The following is an 18,261-nucleotide window of genomic DNA, read 5'->3' as shown; positions in this document are numbered from 1 at the left end:
GTAATCTGAGTACATTTCTAAATTATCTCACATGATAATGAAAAACATTTGTCACAACTCCTTATGTCTCTCTATGGTCATTCAAACAGAAGCCACCATTCTTTACCAAAAAGAGTGAAGGTCAAAGTCTATTTTACAACAAAATGGTCTCTTTCTCTTGTGTTGGTAGCTTAGATATCATTCTATATTCTCTTTTTCCTATTATGCAGCCACATCAATGGTGATTGTATGAATGGATGGAGAACAGGATACAATTTGATATTAACCCTCTCATACTAGTGTGATACTGACTTTTACTGATGAAAAGAATATTTTGACATCTGAATTGTTCTTTTATAGAACAATAACCCTCTGCTAACTAGGTCATTTGATGCAAATGTTGTTCTGTTGCTGTGACCATTTCCCTAGAAATCTTTCCTAAGTGCTTTGCATGAAAACTAAGGGCAAAATTCTGACTGCTCCTATACAGAATGCTAGGAGTAGGATGAGGGGTTAGAAGGTCTTTTTCTCCAACTGAAGGATCCAGGTAGTATACAACCTGAGCAATAAGATCATGGAGCTGGCTAATACTCAGCATAGAGACCCCACCATCTTGGGATTCAGCCAGTTGCATTGGCAATATGGACAAGATACAATGAAATGCACACCTATTAACATCAGAGGTCTGAGGTGAAACTATACGATACTTATGTCAAGAAAAAAACAGGGATAAGGAATGCTATTTGGTACAATCCATTCCCTCAGTACGCTGAATTATTCTACCTGCTTCTGGTCTGAGCAAGCACATGACCTCAGAGCACCTTTGTCTAGCTGCTATGGCTCTCCAACCCCTTGAACACTCCAAATCAAGGAGATCAGAAACTTACCCTAAGAAATCTCCTTGACAAACACTGATGGGGGAATGGAAGTGGGTGAGGATGCAGCACAAGGAAAAATTGGTGCTGAATAAAGATAATATGATCCGACATGCACTTTGTCTACAGGAGCTTCATTCTAATATTCAGCATTTTTGTTTCCTTGGAGAACCCAGACAGTTATTGGCCTTTATGATGTGGCTGGAGTGTTTTTGTCTTCCAATAACTATGTAGCTTTTATTGTATCTCTGATGTTCCTTCATCTGAAGTTTATTGACAGGTGAACAGTTGTATTTTCCAACAACCTTTTTGCTTTCAGATTGAATTCTTTTTATTGAAGCAGAAAGTGCAGATACTTAGGAGTGGCCTCTGTTGAACAATATGTCATCAGCACCAGGCTCACAACTAATGCTTTTTAAAGGGCAGAGGAAGGTAAATATTACTAAACTGTCAATAAGATTCCAGTGAGTGGATGTCAAAGCCTTACCTATTTTCTACTTACCTTCCCTGTTACCTGCAGCCTTTTGCAGTTGCATTAGTCCCTTCAGTTTTTAATAGGCTGAACTGGAGATGGAACTTTTTAGCATTGAGTCAGATTCTTCATGTTTTTCAAATGCTGTAGTTCACTCAGAGCATTTCTAGTTTCATCAGTTTATACCTGCTCTCCACAACTTTGAGAAAGGAGGGGATAACATAGTTTTCGATTTTCCCTAAAAAAAAATGTCTCCTGACTAGGGAAGAGAAAGAGGCTTTGTTTTTTTTTGTAAAGAAATAAAGCATAAGAAGAGAACTGAAGAGGGTGGTTCCAGAACAAAATCATAATTAAGTTATTTTTGTTTTAAAACAGTCTTTCACTTATCCTGACTCACGTTTTTTCAGTTGCTATTGTCAGATGGGACCATTTGCATCTGGACGTATGTTAGAGCAGCCCTAAGACCAGGGTTTCAACCAGGCCTCAGCCAGCCTGAGACCTGAGTGGTTATCCATTTCAGACCTGCTCCTAGCAGAGCTCAGCAGAATGGATTCAGTCAAGTTGTGTTCGATGAAGGACTCAGTCAAGTAGCCAATGGAATAAGACTGGCTGAAAAAGGTGGGAGCTGAACATCAGTCTCAGTATAGCAATCTATTTTCAGATATGAAGACATAGTCAATGTGGATTGAGATTTTGGTGGGCTTTATCTGGAAGTTTTCCCTCTATGCTTTATTTTAATTCAGGTCCATGATGATAGACACACTTATTACTCTCATTTTTCTTCTCCACTTTTGCTGATCTTCAGAAAGCTTTTGGAAGTAAATGAGTGACACTAACTAGTACTATCAATCATAGTCAGCAGAATGCTCTGCTACCTCCTAGTAAGATAAGGCTTTATTTATCATGGAAAAAAATATATGGCATCCCAAATCAGTTGTTGCTAGGTTATGCCTTTTGCATTCCTTTATTCATTATGTTTATTCAGTGCATTTTTCTAGACATGAATGAAGGAAAATTGACAAGGAGACAGACTAATCGGATGAGACGGAAGTTCAAGTAAGAAAGTAGCGGAACATATAAAGATAATATTTTTAAGGCTTTGTGAAAAATGTCTCCTATAAAAAGAAACTTGCAAAATTTGTCTCACTGCCAGTTTCACAACTGATGAAGCAAATCTTTTTCAGTTTTTTAAAAAAACTAACAAACAAAAAAGCAAACAAGCCTTTGAAATATTTCCCCATATGTTTTAGGGGAACCTGTGTGGCTTTGACTGTTTGCTTAAGCGCTGAAGCATTTTACCTATTTATTATGGTCTTCTCCTGATGTCCTGGTGGACATAAGACAAATATCAGTGCTTTTCTTACCAACTTAACACACTACATTTAAAGGGAGTAGTTTCAGAACAGTGAGAACAAAAACAGAAGCCTCATCTAGAGTTTAGACAGCAGACTGAACTAAAGACCCAAGACATAATTGTGTAGAGAGGAACATGTCTGTTGGAAAACAAGAACATTTAGAAACTCAGTTTTTACTTTCCCAACACACTGGACACAGAGTAGGAAACTACCTTGTGGAAAGAAACTAAATCTGGTCCATAGATACTACTGAGATGTGGGTCACATACATGCACAGAAAGATAGATGTATGGATGGGCTTAAGCCCCAAAACTCTGATTCAGATTTGGATTTGCACAAAATTTAGGGGTGCATGGATCCAGGATTCAAAGCATATTTCAAATCCCAGATATTATTGGACCACAGGCAATGGCTTCAGCCTTTCTCAAAAAGAAACCCCAAAAGAAAAAGAAATCTTGTCACAAAACCTTCCCGTTCTGATCTAGAGCCAAATGGTATGATCCCCATTGGTTCATCAAGTCCTCATCTAGCCCATTTCTGCCCCACAAATGACAGAAAAATGTAGGTGGGAACAAGGAATTTGAACCAAATTCAGTATGTGGTGGGAAGACAATGGAGTAATTCACATGTGTTTAGGAATGTATGGGGAGATAGGACATATTGTTGGAGCCATGGAAGAGAAAGGTACCTTTAGCAGGAGAGTGGGGCAGCTTCTTCTAGTGAATGGTTTCTGATGGCACAAACAATGAACTGGATATTCAGGAAGTGATGTAGCCATTCCATCACAGCAGCATCACCTAGAGACATGAATCCCATCCATCCACCAACAAAATGATAAAGAGAGCCCAGCCAAATGGCATACTGTTTGTTCATGAGATCCACAGGAGCAGAAAGGAAGATGAAGAAGGCCCAGTGGTAAAGATGTTCGTTAAAACACCTGTGACCAGAACGGATCCTGTTTGAAAGAAGAAGGATCTTTTGGTTCATAGAGATGCTCTGAAGCAGTTCCAATTGGCATGCCAAAAGTTCCATCTCTTGTATTTATTTACTTTGGCCACTGCAATCTTTAGCCCTGCTATCACTGTTAAAAGGGAACATTGCTGAGAGTGCGGGAGATTTACATATGTATGCTGAGAGATGGAAAACGGGTGTCTATAGAGGTGAAAAAAAGACCTGGAGATAACTCAGAACCCCAATGGGATGAGTGACAGTATGAGACTGCTTAGGGGTCATAAATGCAGAATAGATCGGCAGCATATGTCCATTCAAGATGAATTTTGCCATCAGGAAAGTCGATGGCATGGCCAGCGTTCCTCTGAGGGGGATTGAACTCTCCTCACACTACTGCAGAAATGGAAGCAAGGAGGCTGGAAAAGGCAAGGTCACAGTAATTAAGACAAAAGCTGACTAAGGTATGGGCAAAGCTTTAGCAATGGGCAGAGCTGATCAAAAGTAAGACATTTTCCTTTCCTCAAGAAATTCTGACATTTCAAAATTCCAAATTGGAAAGAAAACAAAAAAACAAAAACAAAAAAAATCAAAATTGTCCATGAAATGAAATTTCCAGACTAATTTTGCTCCAGGTCAGTAGAAATGTTCTGATTTTGACTATTTTATATTACTAATTATAATATAAAATAATTTGTGAAATTGAAATGACATGTTTCAATTTTTTTATTTCAAAATGACAATGCTAGGTATTCAACTCTGAATATTTTGGCCAAAATGATCTAACTTGTTTGTTTCTGGCACTTAATGATTTACCACATTGTAGTCTTTTCTGTATTCTGATTAAAAACCAGAAAATCCTAATCCTTAACAGTCCCCTGGCAAAGTAATCATTCGTGATTGACACCTTTATTTTTAGTAAGGTTGACAGATAAAAATGCCTACAGACATGGAAAACTGAATCAACTGCCTTGTGTAAAATGTTCTTGGTCTTCATTGTATTGGAAAAATTCAGGCCAGTTGACAGCCCTATTTTATTTAGCAAGAAACAAGGATGTATATATCACTAGGGTACATTTTGAAGGAATCATTAGTCTTTTCTATGATAACTCTCTTTTCTGGTTTTACATGACATCAGGTATTTCTTGAGAATGGAAGACTGCTCCTTTAGGGTCATTGAACCTGCATATTTCAATCTGAACATCCTTAATCCCAGCATTCCTGTCTGGATGAAAAATATAGGCCATTAAGGTCAGAGTGCAAGCTCAAAGAGAACCCATGAGGAACGTGCAGTAACAGACCACAGCACTGAAAGCTAAATGAAGCCTACTGTCCTTTCTGAGGTAAGTTGAGCCATCTCAAAATTACTTCCAAGTGTAAAGTCATTGAAACAAAAACTATTTCTTTCAGCTTTTACTGAGTTTTTCATATTTCTTTTCATATGCAGGCTTCTGTTTCCTCCCTCATGCTTTGGTATTAGTGCACATTAGAATATTAGGTCAACGCCTTCAGTAATAACTGTGCTGTATAATCTTTTTGATTTTCATCTTTTTGCTCAGTTTTCTCCTTTAGTACGGCAGACATCAATGGCAAAAGATACTCCATTCCTGATAGTTTTTAGAATCAATTTGATCCACTTATTCTAAACTATAGGCAGTGTACATTGGTTAGATCAATGTCCTTGTTCTCGAAGAGAGTGGCATCTAATGGGTTAACTTGGTAGAAAACATACCATTGTGATCATTTTGCTGGCAATTAGAACTGCACAGATGTATTATCTACCATAAATAGTCATGTTTTCATTACTTTTGGTAGAAGCCGATAGTGAGTATTTGCTGTTTGCTGTGGAAACCACTTGAAATACTATCTGCCCCCTAATCTAATTATAGTCCAAATGATGATCAGACTAGATAACCGGACTATTGGCTGACAGTCTTTCCCAAATCTAAACTTGCATGCACACACTCACACACACACACACACACACACACCCCTTATGTTGTCTAATTTTAGCTTGCACTGTGCCCTTATCTTTGTAACTTCATTTTACGAGACAGGTATTGAGAAACAGGAAACTACGTATTATGCCTCGGAAACTATGCTATTACCCAAAAGCACACATCTAAATATTGCTCTGCAAAATATCTATGAAAAAAGAAGCTAATTTTTTAAAAATAAATATATGTTTCAATTTAAATGGAAACATCTACACATTTAAATATAGTTGTAGTGGCTACTACATTGTCATTACCTGCAACTTCCTGCAGGATAGGTTTGTAAAGCCTCCAGAATCTAGTGCAGATCCCTAATTCAGTGTATTGTACTAATTCTTGCTGAAAGGCTGATCCCTACTGGTTTTAGTACTATGGATATTGGATCCATCCATAACCTGGCAGAAATAGTTGCCAAGTTTTAGCTGACCTCACTGTATAGCAGGAATTTATTGCAAAAAAATACATTTGATGCATAAATGACAGTAATGCAAACAATTATAGCTCTGAAAGTGAAAACCTGTTAAAGGAATTATGCATTGAAACAGATTGTTAGTTCGACTCCGTATGTAACATAAAATGAATGCAAAAGTAAGTCTATTGAATACATCTCACCAAATCATTTTTTACTATTCTTATAGTTCATAAAATAATACTGCCTTCTTAAATACTTTTTAAAGGCATAATCAATTTAGAAGAATAATTTGGGTGAAAATTGTGGGGCAACAGTTTATGAACTTGAATATGTTTCTAATTAAGCAATATGGCCAAAGAGGGAAGGGCCTAACAGTTTTCAGAGGATACAGATTGGGGGAGTGGTAAATAATGAAGAAGACACGTCCCTGGTACAAAGTAAAGTCATACATCTAGGAACAAAGAATGTAGGCCATACTTGGAGGAACCTATCTTGGGAAGCAGTTACTCTAAAAAGGACATGGGAATCACGGTGAATAATCAGCTAAACATAAGCTCCCAGTATGATGCTGTGGCCAAAAGGGCTAATGTGATTCTTGAATATATAAACAGTGGAATATCAAGTAGGAGCAAGGAGGTTATATTACTTTTAGGGAGGTGTTTGGCAGAGGTGCCAGGTATTTGGCAATATTGCATCCAGTTCTGGACTCCACAGTTCAAGAAGGATGTTGCTAAGTAGAAGAGAATTCAGAGAAGAGCCATGAGAACAATTAAAGGATTGAAATATATGCTGTATATTGAAAGACTCCAGGAGCTCAGTCTGTTTAGTTTAACAAAGAGAAAGTTAAGGGGTTATAAGTATATAACTATAAGTATAGTAGTTATATACTTATAAGTACTATAATTATAGTCAATAAGTGTCCAAATGGATAACAGAAAATAGATAGTAAAAGACTCTTCAATCTAGGAGACAAATGTAAAACAAGACCCAATGTTTGGAAATTGAAGCTAGACAAAATTCAGAATAGGCACATATTTTTAGAAGTGAGGGAAATTAACCAATGGAACAACTTACCAAGAGTTGTGATGGATTCTCCATCACCAGCAATTTTAAATCAAGACTGGATATTTTTTTTTAAATGATATGCTATATTTCAAAGTGAAATTAATTCAGGGAAGTCCTATGGCATGTGTATATATAGGCAATCAGACTAGCTGATCACAGTGGTCCACTTTGGTTTTGTAAACTATGAATCTATGAATGGAGAACAGTTAGAATATGATCCAAAGTTAAAGTCAGTGGGAATCTTTTCATTGATCTCAGTGTGTTTTGTATCAGGGCATAAATGAGTTCATGAAAATATCCATCTCAGAAGCCAATTATTGTGAGGATACAAAAATATAGATAAAGTGATATTTTTTTAATGTGAGGATACGTTAAATACTGAAGTGCACATTCTCATGGATACAGTTTTCTATTTAAAATATGGATTTTTTCCCCTAGGAGAGATAGGCAGAGTAACCAGAAGGCAGAGCTTCAATTCTCAACATACCACTAGAGTTATAACATTAAGACTAACTCTGCATGGCTCTGCTAATGGCCATTGTTAGTGTAAATGTCTTCAGACCCAAAGGATATTTTAGGATGACTATAGATGTCTTAAACAGATCCAGTAATACAGAAACCTCCCCCCACCATATGTGGACAATAAGGGCTATCTCCTCTATTCCAGCCCATATGCTGGAACAGAAGCTGGGTAGACTAGTTTAGGGAGTTGGATTCCATCCACCAAGTCCCACTTCGTGCCCCACAAAAAATTTGGTTCTTTGGGGTTTGGGGTGAATTTCAACCTTAGGATGAGTCACACTGAAGTCAACCAGAGTTTTGCCGTTGATTTCAATGGGATCAGGATTTCACCCATTGTGTGTGTGAGTTGTATATATTATGTTTTTGCAGCTTGAAATGCTTGCCTTCATTTGCAACAGCTTCTATCATGGCAAAAATGCTTTGTGGTTACTTTCATAAGTGGGCAACAGATGACTAACAACTTTGAAGAGCACACAGTATTTTCTTAAACTCATATGATATTGTCAGCTGCATTTCAACAGTGTATTTTACTGAGATGCTGTTTTTAATAAATAATAAAAGAAAAATACCACAATAAATCCTTCCTCGCAGTCCTCACTGGGCTCCAGAACACCATCAATAGAATCATTATTTCTAGTTTGTGCATATGAAATAAAAATCAACGAACAAAACATAAACTTACCCAGTTTTCGCAAAACTTGCCCAGTATCTCAAAATGGATCTACTCATGATTTCTTCAGCTTTGGTGTAATTAACTCTTCTCTCTAGAGGTAATCCAAATACAAACTCAATCTCATAACCATGCATCACTCCCATCCACTCTGGCCAAGCAAGTTTTGAAGATCGATGTTCAAAGAGGTAGAAGAATACATTGTTTCCTACTTGAGCAAAAAATTTTGTGAACTCCATAACAGGACATATGATATTGTAATCCCCAATAATGTCATCCATAGCATCACGATAAATATCAGGGTTCTCCTCATCTTCCCAGTCTGTGTAGTGAAAAATGATTGATTCCACCCCAAGTTCACTTGCTTCTGGAAAGGACAGACTTAAACCTACTTGAAATTCTGTCTTATTGATCAAGCTATCATTATCTTTGCTGAAACCAGGTGCACCATACACTAGAAAAGCTGTCCCTTCATCTTTGTTAACTCCCACTAAGAGCTGTGTTTGTTTAAAGAGCCCATGTTGGATCAATGTTTGTGGCATTTCAGTGAGAAAATCACCATCAACTATGGGACAGAAATATGTTTTGAAAAGAGAGTTGTGTGTTAAAACAGAAACTTCGCTTTCAAGGATATCCTGGGGATCCTTGTTTTGAAGGCAGAGAATTATGTCTGTCTCATTGTTACCCAAACAGCTAAGTAATTTAGCTAAAGTCAGAGTTCTCTTCCTTGCTTCAGAATGTGTTAGTGCAGCCCAGGGGGCATTAGCAGAGCCACTTTGCATGATGGCTCTTGTGAAAAGAGGATGACTTTTAGAAGAAAGGATATGGTAGCTAACAGAAGCAGCCCCAGCACTCTCTCCAAATAAAGTCACACTTCTATAATTGCCACCAAAGACTGCTATGTTCTCTTGGACCCACTGAAGTGCTAACCTTTGATCAAATAAACCTGCATTTCCTGGAGCTTCCTGGTTTCCTGGTAAAGCCAAGAATCCTAGTGCCCCTGTTCTGTAGTTCATTGAAACTACAATGACTCTTTCAACACGAGCCAGAAATTTGCCATCATAGACAGGTAAAGAGGATGTCCCTGACTGAAATCCACCCCCATAAATCCATACCATGACAGTTGCATTTTTGGGTTTTGGAGAAGGAACCCATACATTGAGGTATAAGCAGTCTTCACTAAGGTTAGTGTTTGGATTCCACATCTCTGATCCAGGGAATCCAGGGAAAGTTTTATCTATATTCTGATAACAAGAGTTTGCATGTTTTGTGGCATCCCAAATCTCTGTCCACTTGTTGCGGGGCTCGGGTTTTTTGAATCGTAGTCTACCAATTGGTGGCTCTCCATAAGGAATTCCTAGAAAGGCTGTCACAGTTCCCCCAAGTACTGGCAAGTGAATTCCTCTTACTTTTCCTTTCTTAGTAGTAACTATAATGTCGTCTTCAGGTAGCACTTTCCTGACACACATATACAGTAGAAGAAACCACATCAGAAATCTCATGTAGACACTTGTCCCATTGCTCCATGTCATTGTTTCTGAAATAAAATAAAGATGAAGTTTAAGAGCATGCATTTTAATTATCAGCAGAAGGGCCAAACATTGCTGAAAGCAGAAGGGATTTGGAAGGCCCCAAAGGCACTGAAACTGGGGTGGTTCTGCTGCACAAAATACCTTCAGACTCAGAGCAGGTTATAGCCATGGCTTGTCCTTGGCTGCAGTTGCTGCTAAATCATGTTCAAGAATAATCCCACTTCACCCTATTCTGACACTGGTTTCCAGCAATGGTAAATTTCATAGTCTAGACAGTGCTTTTGGATCATAATCCTGCTCTCTCTCCTCTTGTGGGCATAGATGTCCTTAAATACAGAGGGGAGAGGCATGGAGATGATCTACAGGGAGATTTTGCTGCCCCTAAGTCTCTGAGAGCAGTGTTCCACAAAAGCTCTGTCCATAGCAACATGGAAGGAGGGAAGAAGTTGAGGGCTAGGTAGGGGTGGGCTAAAGAGGGAAAAGGATATTGCTAGTAAGTCTGTGACTATGTGAACCATTAACCATATGCCCGATGCAGCAGGGGCCTTGTGTGGCATCACAGTTATAAACTCACCAGGCGTGGCCATACTCCTGCTAAGTGTTTTGCTAAGAAATATCATCTGTTTTCCTCCCGCACATACAATCAATCACTGAACAAATACTATTTCATCTAGTTTAGCACACAAAAATATGCCCTTCAGGCCTTTTCATAATATTTACTTTTGTTAATTGGTGCCCTGACCATTCATCATTGGAGGCTAATACATGAAAAGAACATCATGTAAAACATATTGTTTGATTAGAAATTATTCTGTGGGTAGTTACTTTTGTAATTCATGCTATCACATAAATAGAAGGAGGTAGTAACAATGTGCACAGTCTTAAGGATATCAAGGAAGCTTCTACTAGAACTATAGGACAGAATTAGATCCAGGCACCAATTTCTCCACAAATAAACAGTCACATTATTAACCCTGCAGCTCCTTTGTCATTTGAATTAGAGATCTGAATACCCCCAAACATGAAAAATTATATTTTTATTTCTGTGATCTCTTTAAGGGGATCACATGACACTGGAGACACTGAACCATATATTTATGATAAAGAACCCAAGTGGGTTGAAATACAACAGCAAAACATCAAAATAACTTCTATAAACCCAACAGTATTTCCTGGGAATTGAAGGTGCTTTTCATAAGTTTGTACTTCAATTGATATGTAGGTCTGTAATACTCTATAACTTCAGTTCTTTTATGTGATCACATACATAGTTATGCCGAAATCATGAATAAATAAATCTGTTTTATAGACATCATTTGCCATGACTACTAACACTATTGTTATTGTTTACATTGTACATTCATTTTGGGCAAGGACTTTATTTTTCTTTATTTGTGCAGTGCCTGGTACAATGGAACCCAGTCCTTGATTGGGGCCTCTAGGTGCTAGAATAATAAGTATGATGGCAATTCTAGGAATTTAGACTCTGATTGATGCAGTACTTAATCATCTGCTTAAGTTTAAGCATGTGAGTAGTTCCACTGATCTTAATCTTTTAAAGGTGGACGTATTAATTATGTTATAGAAACATTCTCTTCCTCTCAAAAGTTAAATGTCAAAAAAGAAGAAAACTCTCATTTGGCCCAATCCTAAAGTCTGTTCCAGTGAAAATATAGAGCAAAGTTTCTCTTCTCTTTTCTTGTCCCTCCTTCCCTCCTCCAGTTGTACATAATGTACTCAGCACTGCCACTTTAAATACTCCATTCTTTGGTAATGAGCAGCACTTCTCTCCTTAAAAGGAGTGAGGTTAATTTCTGTGGAAAGTGTAACTGTATGCCTAATCTAAGATCATTTAATATTTGTTTGTTTTTTGTTGAAAAGCTGAGGAAGAGTAGAAAAAATAGCAAAGTTTCTGGTTAAAGTGATTCCTAAATATGAGAGAGAATCAAAATAACTCAGAGAGATAAATTATCACAGACAATATTTCACACTTTTGATAAAAGCATGAGCAAATAAAAACGTATAGTACACAGATGAACTATTTGATGTAAAAGCTTCTCAGTGCAATTCATAAAGATAAAGGACTAAAGAGCTTTATCTAACAATAACCAAGCCTTAAAATGTACTTCCCTAGAATCCTGCAAACACACCCTGGCTAAACTTTACTGGTGTGAGCAGCCTCAGGTCAACAGAATTACTCCAAGAGTTTGCAGAATCAGGTATTTAGTGCACCAATCTGCAGTTCATAGGCAAAATGAAATCACTTATCTCTTTGTACATCAGTTTACCCACCCATTAAACGGATACAGTTATAGCTCCCTATCATTGTAAAGCACTTTAAAGAGCTATAAATGAAAAATGCTCCATAAGAGTTAAGGATTATGCAAGAGTCAAATCCTTGTTGCCTTACTTTGAAGTTAAAGTAAGTTGCCTTACTCATGAGTTAAGTGACCAGGAGAGGGCATCAATATTGGGCTAAGAATCTAGCGGCATAGGAAGTCAGCAGTTATCCAATATACAGTAATCTGATAAAGATAGTAATTTTTAAAACAATCCAATATATTACACTGAAAGCCATATTTAATGTATTTAAAAGTCCTATCTGAGACCGTAAAAGATTGAAATAATCAATGGTAATATTATAGGCATGAGGAAAATAAAAGTGAAATTGTAATAATAAATCATAAAGGTAAACAATGTGAACATCAGGAGTATGGGGTTCGTGTAGAATCTTTAGACTCCATACAGTTATGTTATTTAAAGTAAATATATATATATAGGCTAAAAAACTAAGAGAGCCAAAAGTAGAATTCAGCAAATATAAAACAGACCCTGAACTTTTGATCCACAACCCTAAATGTTTTAATTATTAATGTAATTAATAAAGAAAATGTAAGCAAAAAGTTTAACACAGTACATTTTATGATTAGCTCACCAATTAAATATCTGATCATTTTAATGAAAAATAACTAGGAAATAGGTCAGACTTTGGAAAAAAAAGTACAAAACTTCTACACTGCTGAATGAAAGCACAGTAGTTTCAAGTTATTTATTCTGCTAATAGTGACAAAACTAGCAATTGAAAGAAAGGTATACTACTGCACTTGGTGGTGAAATATTACATTGTGTAAGATTTTTAATGCTGCATTAAAACAAACTCAGCAACATAAAACACACTGAGCTAAATAAATATGACTTGATTATTGCTACAAGAATAAAAGAGGTCAGAAGATCGTTTTAACCCACCAACCTTAACCAAATTGAGATATGTAATTTACTATGTTTGCATATTTTAAAAAATTGCTTCTGTATTGCCCTTATCCAATAAAAATTAAACAGAATATACCTTTGTATTCTTATTCAGTGAGGGAATATAATTTATTTCAATGATTATTTTCTCTCTTTGCAAATCTTTACCCAACCAAGAGGCTATGTAATCTTTCTTTACATTGAAAAGATTTTTGAATTAATAAATGATTTATTGCTCAGTTCAATTTACTTAGTCCAGAATCCTTTGAATAATACCAGGGTCTGATACACATGCCTGCTTACATGTTCCATCAGTTCCATTTGCAGAGCAGAGTGAGTATCTCCAAGAGAGCAACAAATGGGCAGAGCATAACATTTTAAAAGATTGCAATCCTCATACAAATTGAGCTTAACTGTAACTTATATTGGCACAGAAACCATGTAAATAGAGAATTACTTACCCCAGTTTCTGTTACAAAGAGTACAAAGCTTTTAAAAGAGTGAAGATCTTTGTATACTTCAGTGAAAAGCAGTGTGCGGCTGCTACTTTAAGCCTGTAAATTGGACAGTACTGACATTATAATCAACTGTTTCTGTCACAAAGCTCGCGAGAGTTGGCAACAGCAACTTGATCTGTAGGCAGCCGTTCCTTAGTATCTGACATCTGTTCAAAGGGTAATGGTATAGTTGTAGAAAAGCTTCAGAATTACACCAGTTTTGATGGAATCAAGCATTAGATTTTATTGGAGAGGGAAAATACAATTATCCTTAATACAAGGCTACAACTTTATAACAAATCAGGCTACAAAACACAACAGAAGTATAATTCTTGCTTTTTTGGTTTTTCTTTATGGAGAACTATTCCTACTTGTATTTTCCTCTTTTGTAAAGTTCAACCTTCTGGCAAAATATTTAAAATATCATAAACTGTTCTTTCCAGAACAGGTAAATTGTCTATTTCCAGTTGCAAATAGCTGAAGGAGAGAAAATGAGAACATTTTATACAAATATACCAGGAAACACATTGACTGTCTAATAGAGCTAGTCAGAAAATTTTCTACAAATCAATTTTCCATTGGTAAATGAAGTTTCATCAAAACCAAAACATTTAACAAAATTGTGTTTATTTGACAAAAATGAATTTAGACAAAATTGTTTTCATTCTGATTTGGAGTGAAACCAAATTCTGAAACATTGGAATTTCCTGTGAAAAGAAAATTCTGAGTTTTGAATGGCTCTACTATCAGATGCCTGTTGTACAATACTATATCATCTAATTCCAGTTTTAGTTTTAAAAAATGTATACTTGCATTTCCTTATTCTACAGAGTATCACAGTTTCAACTGGAGAAATAAGACATTACCAGAACTGGGAGGTATTTATGATGGGGCCATGTATCTTTTGCTTGTTTGTCACTTTCTTATTTACGTTACGGGTGGCACTCAGAAACTTCAACTGAGATCAGGAGTTTCAGGATTCTATTGTGCTAGGCACAGACACATAATAAGAGACAGTCCCTATCTCAATCTAAATAAATAAGACAAACAAGGCATGGGGAGAAGGAAGGATTATACATTAATGATCCCATTTTACATATGGGAAACTGAGGCATACAGAGATTAAGGAATTTACCTAGGGTCACACAAAAAACCTATTGCAGAGCCAAAAATTAAATCCAGATCTTCTGAGTACCATTCAACTGCCTTAACCACAACACCATCCTTTGGCTCTGTTCCCATGCCACTATCTCACCCAACTTTCTCTGGCACTGCTCTGAAGGAAGACCTCAGACTTTTACATGCTCAACTACCACAAAGACAGCCAACTTCACCTATTTCTTCATCCTGGACAGGATAGAACTTTGCTGCCTTTGAAAGCTCAAGGCAATAAATTTCCTTAGATATAATGATCAGACTAGAGTTCTGTTTTGCTTAGAAAAAAACAATATTTATTGGCAATGTACAGATCAAATAGAAAGCACAAATAAAACGTTAAAATATAAAGCTTAAATTCCTTAACGTAGACACAGAGTAAAATTCTAGAAGCTACCACGATAAATAGGATTTTTCATGAGTGAGGAAACTCAAAGAAAGAACCATCACTTAACTTCTCCTAGAAAATTTATGATGAATCCTTCAGGTTCACATGACTGTTAGCCATACCTTTGGGACATGTACTTGTCATAATGTGCCATCAATCTAAACCCAAACCTTAATTATACATCTGGATCTTTAATGTGAAAGTGTCTAATATGCACACTCATTTTGGATTAAAGCTTCTCAACATAGATTCTGAGCTCAATTACACAAGTACAAATCCCAGGTAATGCAATAGATTTACACTGGAGTAACAGAGAGCAGGCTCAAGACTCTTGTTATCTGAACTTGCTAAAATACAATTTCCTTCCAAAGATATGGATACAATTATGGGTTCTCTGAAATAAACTCTTTTAATTTACCCCAACATCTATGCACATTTCAAAGAAGTTGTATATACAGGAAAATGAAGCCACATAATATCACACATTTGGCCATTTAAATGGCATCAGTTGAGGAATGATGCATATCCTTGTGCCTAAAAGCTTGTAGTCAAATTCCCCTTATAAAGAAGAGTTCCCTTCAGCTTATGCTTAGGACAAATAGCTGAATTCCTTCAACTGACACCTCTTCCCCCTGTGCGTGGCCTTCAGTGCTGCATCTTTTACTGGTTTCAGCTGCCTTGGTGATTCTCTCAAGTAGATGGAAGAAACAAGAAGATGGATTTGTGTGTTACTTCACATTCAGCTACTTTGTACCTGGTAGATCTGAGGCCCAGTAGGATAGGTCACCACCACTCCATAGACATCTGTCCCCTGAATTTGCCCTATCATTGTCTCTGTCACAGAAAAACAGTAATGTTTTCACTTTACAAATAAAGTATACAAGTTAAGGTCAATCAAACACCCTTAATGTGCCCCTATGGGACCACCCCAAAAACAACCATCAACTCTATCTAACACAGAGATTCATTAAACTCAAGCTATTAATGTTTATATAGTTACTAATGAGGTGAACCTGTGTGACTGATAGATCACGTTGTCTCAGAGTATCTCTTAGATAGTAGGAAGCATAGCTTGTGTCATAGACTAAGTCCTTTAGGAAGTGCAGAGATGTCACATCTACTAGAGACTCTAGATGCTGTGGTCTGTTTTTTTCTGTGAGGCACTGGGTGCTGGGTAATAGAAATAACGAAGGAGCAAAGCACAGGTTGCTGATAGAGAACGTTAGGAAGTTTTGTTACCTTATTTCTGTGCATATTTTCCTTACTAATATAGAATTTATTTTAAGACCAGTCTTGTCTGTTGGTAAATTACCGGAGGCACTATGAGGGCAGAGTTAAAGTTGTTTGAGTGATCTTACCTCTGTATTTAGATAGTCTCTAATGTAGATACCAAAATCCTCAGAGGAGCTACTTGAAGTGTGCCAAGGACTTGGAGATCCTCAAAGGAAGATACTACATGAGTGCAAAATATGATTATGTATTATTATTTCATAACTAAATCCTCAGATCAGCAAGTTACCTAAGCATATGTATACATTTTAGCACGTGAGTAGCCTTAAATTATATATATATGCTTGAATACCTGGATGAATCCATACACTAGTGGAAGCTATTACAAGTGATAGACTTAATTATTTTTAAAAAGATGTGACTGAGATGCTCTTACTATAATCAGATCACTAAGTGTTTCATTGACCAGGCGCTGCTCTGAATTTTGAGGATACTCTCTTACTTCAGCACCCTCCTCTTTTCATCCCATCCCATCCCATCCCTGACTCAATCCTGCTTTTTGACTGCTGGATACCATCCAAAATCCCAGCAACGAGAAGCCTAGGTTTGATCTATAGAAAAATGAGGTCATATTTTACAAGTCAGAGTCATAACCACAGTCACCATCAATGGAAACATGCACAGAGAGTGTTTGGGAGTGGAGGAGGGGAGGAAACACATTTTATCTGTCTTTTGTGCCTCCATGTCCAAGATATGCCCTTACTAATAGGGTTTAAATGGTACAAACTTTAAGCAAAAATTGTTCCAGTTCAAACTTTTGCAGCTGTTTGGAAAATTATATGATATAGGTAACAGGGTGGACATCATTTACTTAAATTTTTCAAAAAGCTTTTGATAAGCCCTTCAAAAGAACTCTTAAGTGATATTTTAAGTGATATTTTAATATTTTATTATTTCCTTATTTATGAAGAAATGTATACTGTATTTAAAAAGTAGGAAACCTGTATTCTTTCTCTTCATTTCACTTCTTCAGTAAGGAACAAAAATGCACAGTACATTATGACTGATTTGTATGAATTGTTGCCACTGGTATGAAGAATTGAACATACCGGTTAAACTCTTTAGCCTTTCTTTTGCCTCTTTTGCTATACTTTGCAGTGGCCAGTGATTGGACCAACCTGCAATGCTGTGATTATTTTGGTCATTCCTATTCCAAAGCTATTCCTTTAATGGAGATAATTCCACTAATGATGAAATTTAAGAGGGCAGCCGGAAGTGTGAATATAGAAGGATTAACCAACACACTCAGCAAAGTGACACTCACCACAGTAACTCACTCTATTATAAATCTAGGATTCAACAACTACAGCTCAAAATGTTCCCTATATAATTAGTTCTATAAATTGATTTCAGTGAGGGTTGGTGAGGGTGCAGCAAATCTGTGATCTGAGGCCTCATATTGGAGATGATGTGGTGTGTATTAGTGACCTTGACCATATGTGGCTGTCTCCACCGTATATTTAAAATTTCCCAGAAACAAATACTATTCCACTATTAAAATATTTTTGAATTTCAAATCAGCCTAACACGTCTAGTACTTTTAGAATGTGACAAAAATCTTAACACTGATCCTTCTTGCCCCTCTACGTTATTTACTGTTAGCTGTTAATCAGTTAGAGCTGCTAAATAGAAATTCCCCAATAATATTCCCATTAAGAAGTAGCTTAGAAAGTCACAATTTATCCTTGGAGAAATTGGCTAATATTAGAAAAGGTACCTATGGTGAATATCTTGAAAATGGGTACCCACCGAATAAGGATATGGAAGTCACTAAACTTTATATAAACCCATATATTGTTATTTTTCTCTTTATTGGTACAATTATAGCGTGCTATAATTTTCTTCCTATTACTCTAAT

The 18,261-nt window shown here is 36.6% G+C and overlaps 1 protein-coding gene across 1 annotated transcript in view; it reads right to left on the bottom strand.

Moving 5' to 3' along the window:
* BCHE (butyrylcholinesterase) overlaps positions 1-13,645 on the bottom strand; it is a 39,451-nt gene extending 25,806 nt beyond the window's left edge. Inside the window, exons 1-2 of the mRNA XM_067536429.1 lie at positions 13,535-13,645; positions 8,305-9,829 (exon numbers count right to left, since the gene is read on the bottom strand). Coding sequence (XP_067392530.1) covers positions 8,305-9,824 — 1,520 coding nt within the window. The 5' untranslated portion in view covers positions 9,825-9,829; positions 13,535-13,645. The remainder of the gene's footprint in view (positions 1-8,304; positions 9,830-13,534) is intronic.
* Positions 13,646-18,261: the final 4,616 nt, after the last annotated feature.

The sequence above is a fragment of the Emydura macquarii genome, unplaced genomic scaffold (genome assembly GCF_026122565.2).
Source record: "Emydura macquarii macquarii isolate MOO-44397 ecotype Brisbane River unplaced genomic scaffold, CSIRO-AGI_Emac_v2 contig_3603, whole genome shotgun sequence".
Lineage (NCBI taxonomy): Eukaryota > Metazoa > Chordata > Testudines > Chelidae > Emydura > Emydura macquarii.
The sequence above is the reverse complement of the archived record's forward strand: the minus strand, read 5'-3'. Positions and strand labels throughout refer to the sequence as shown.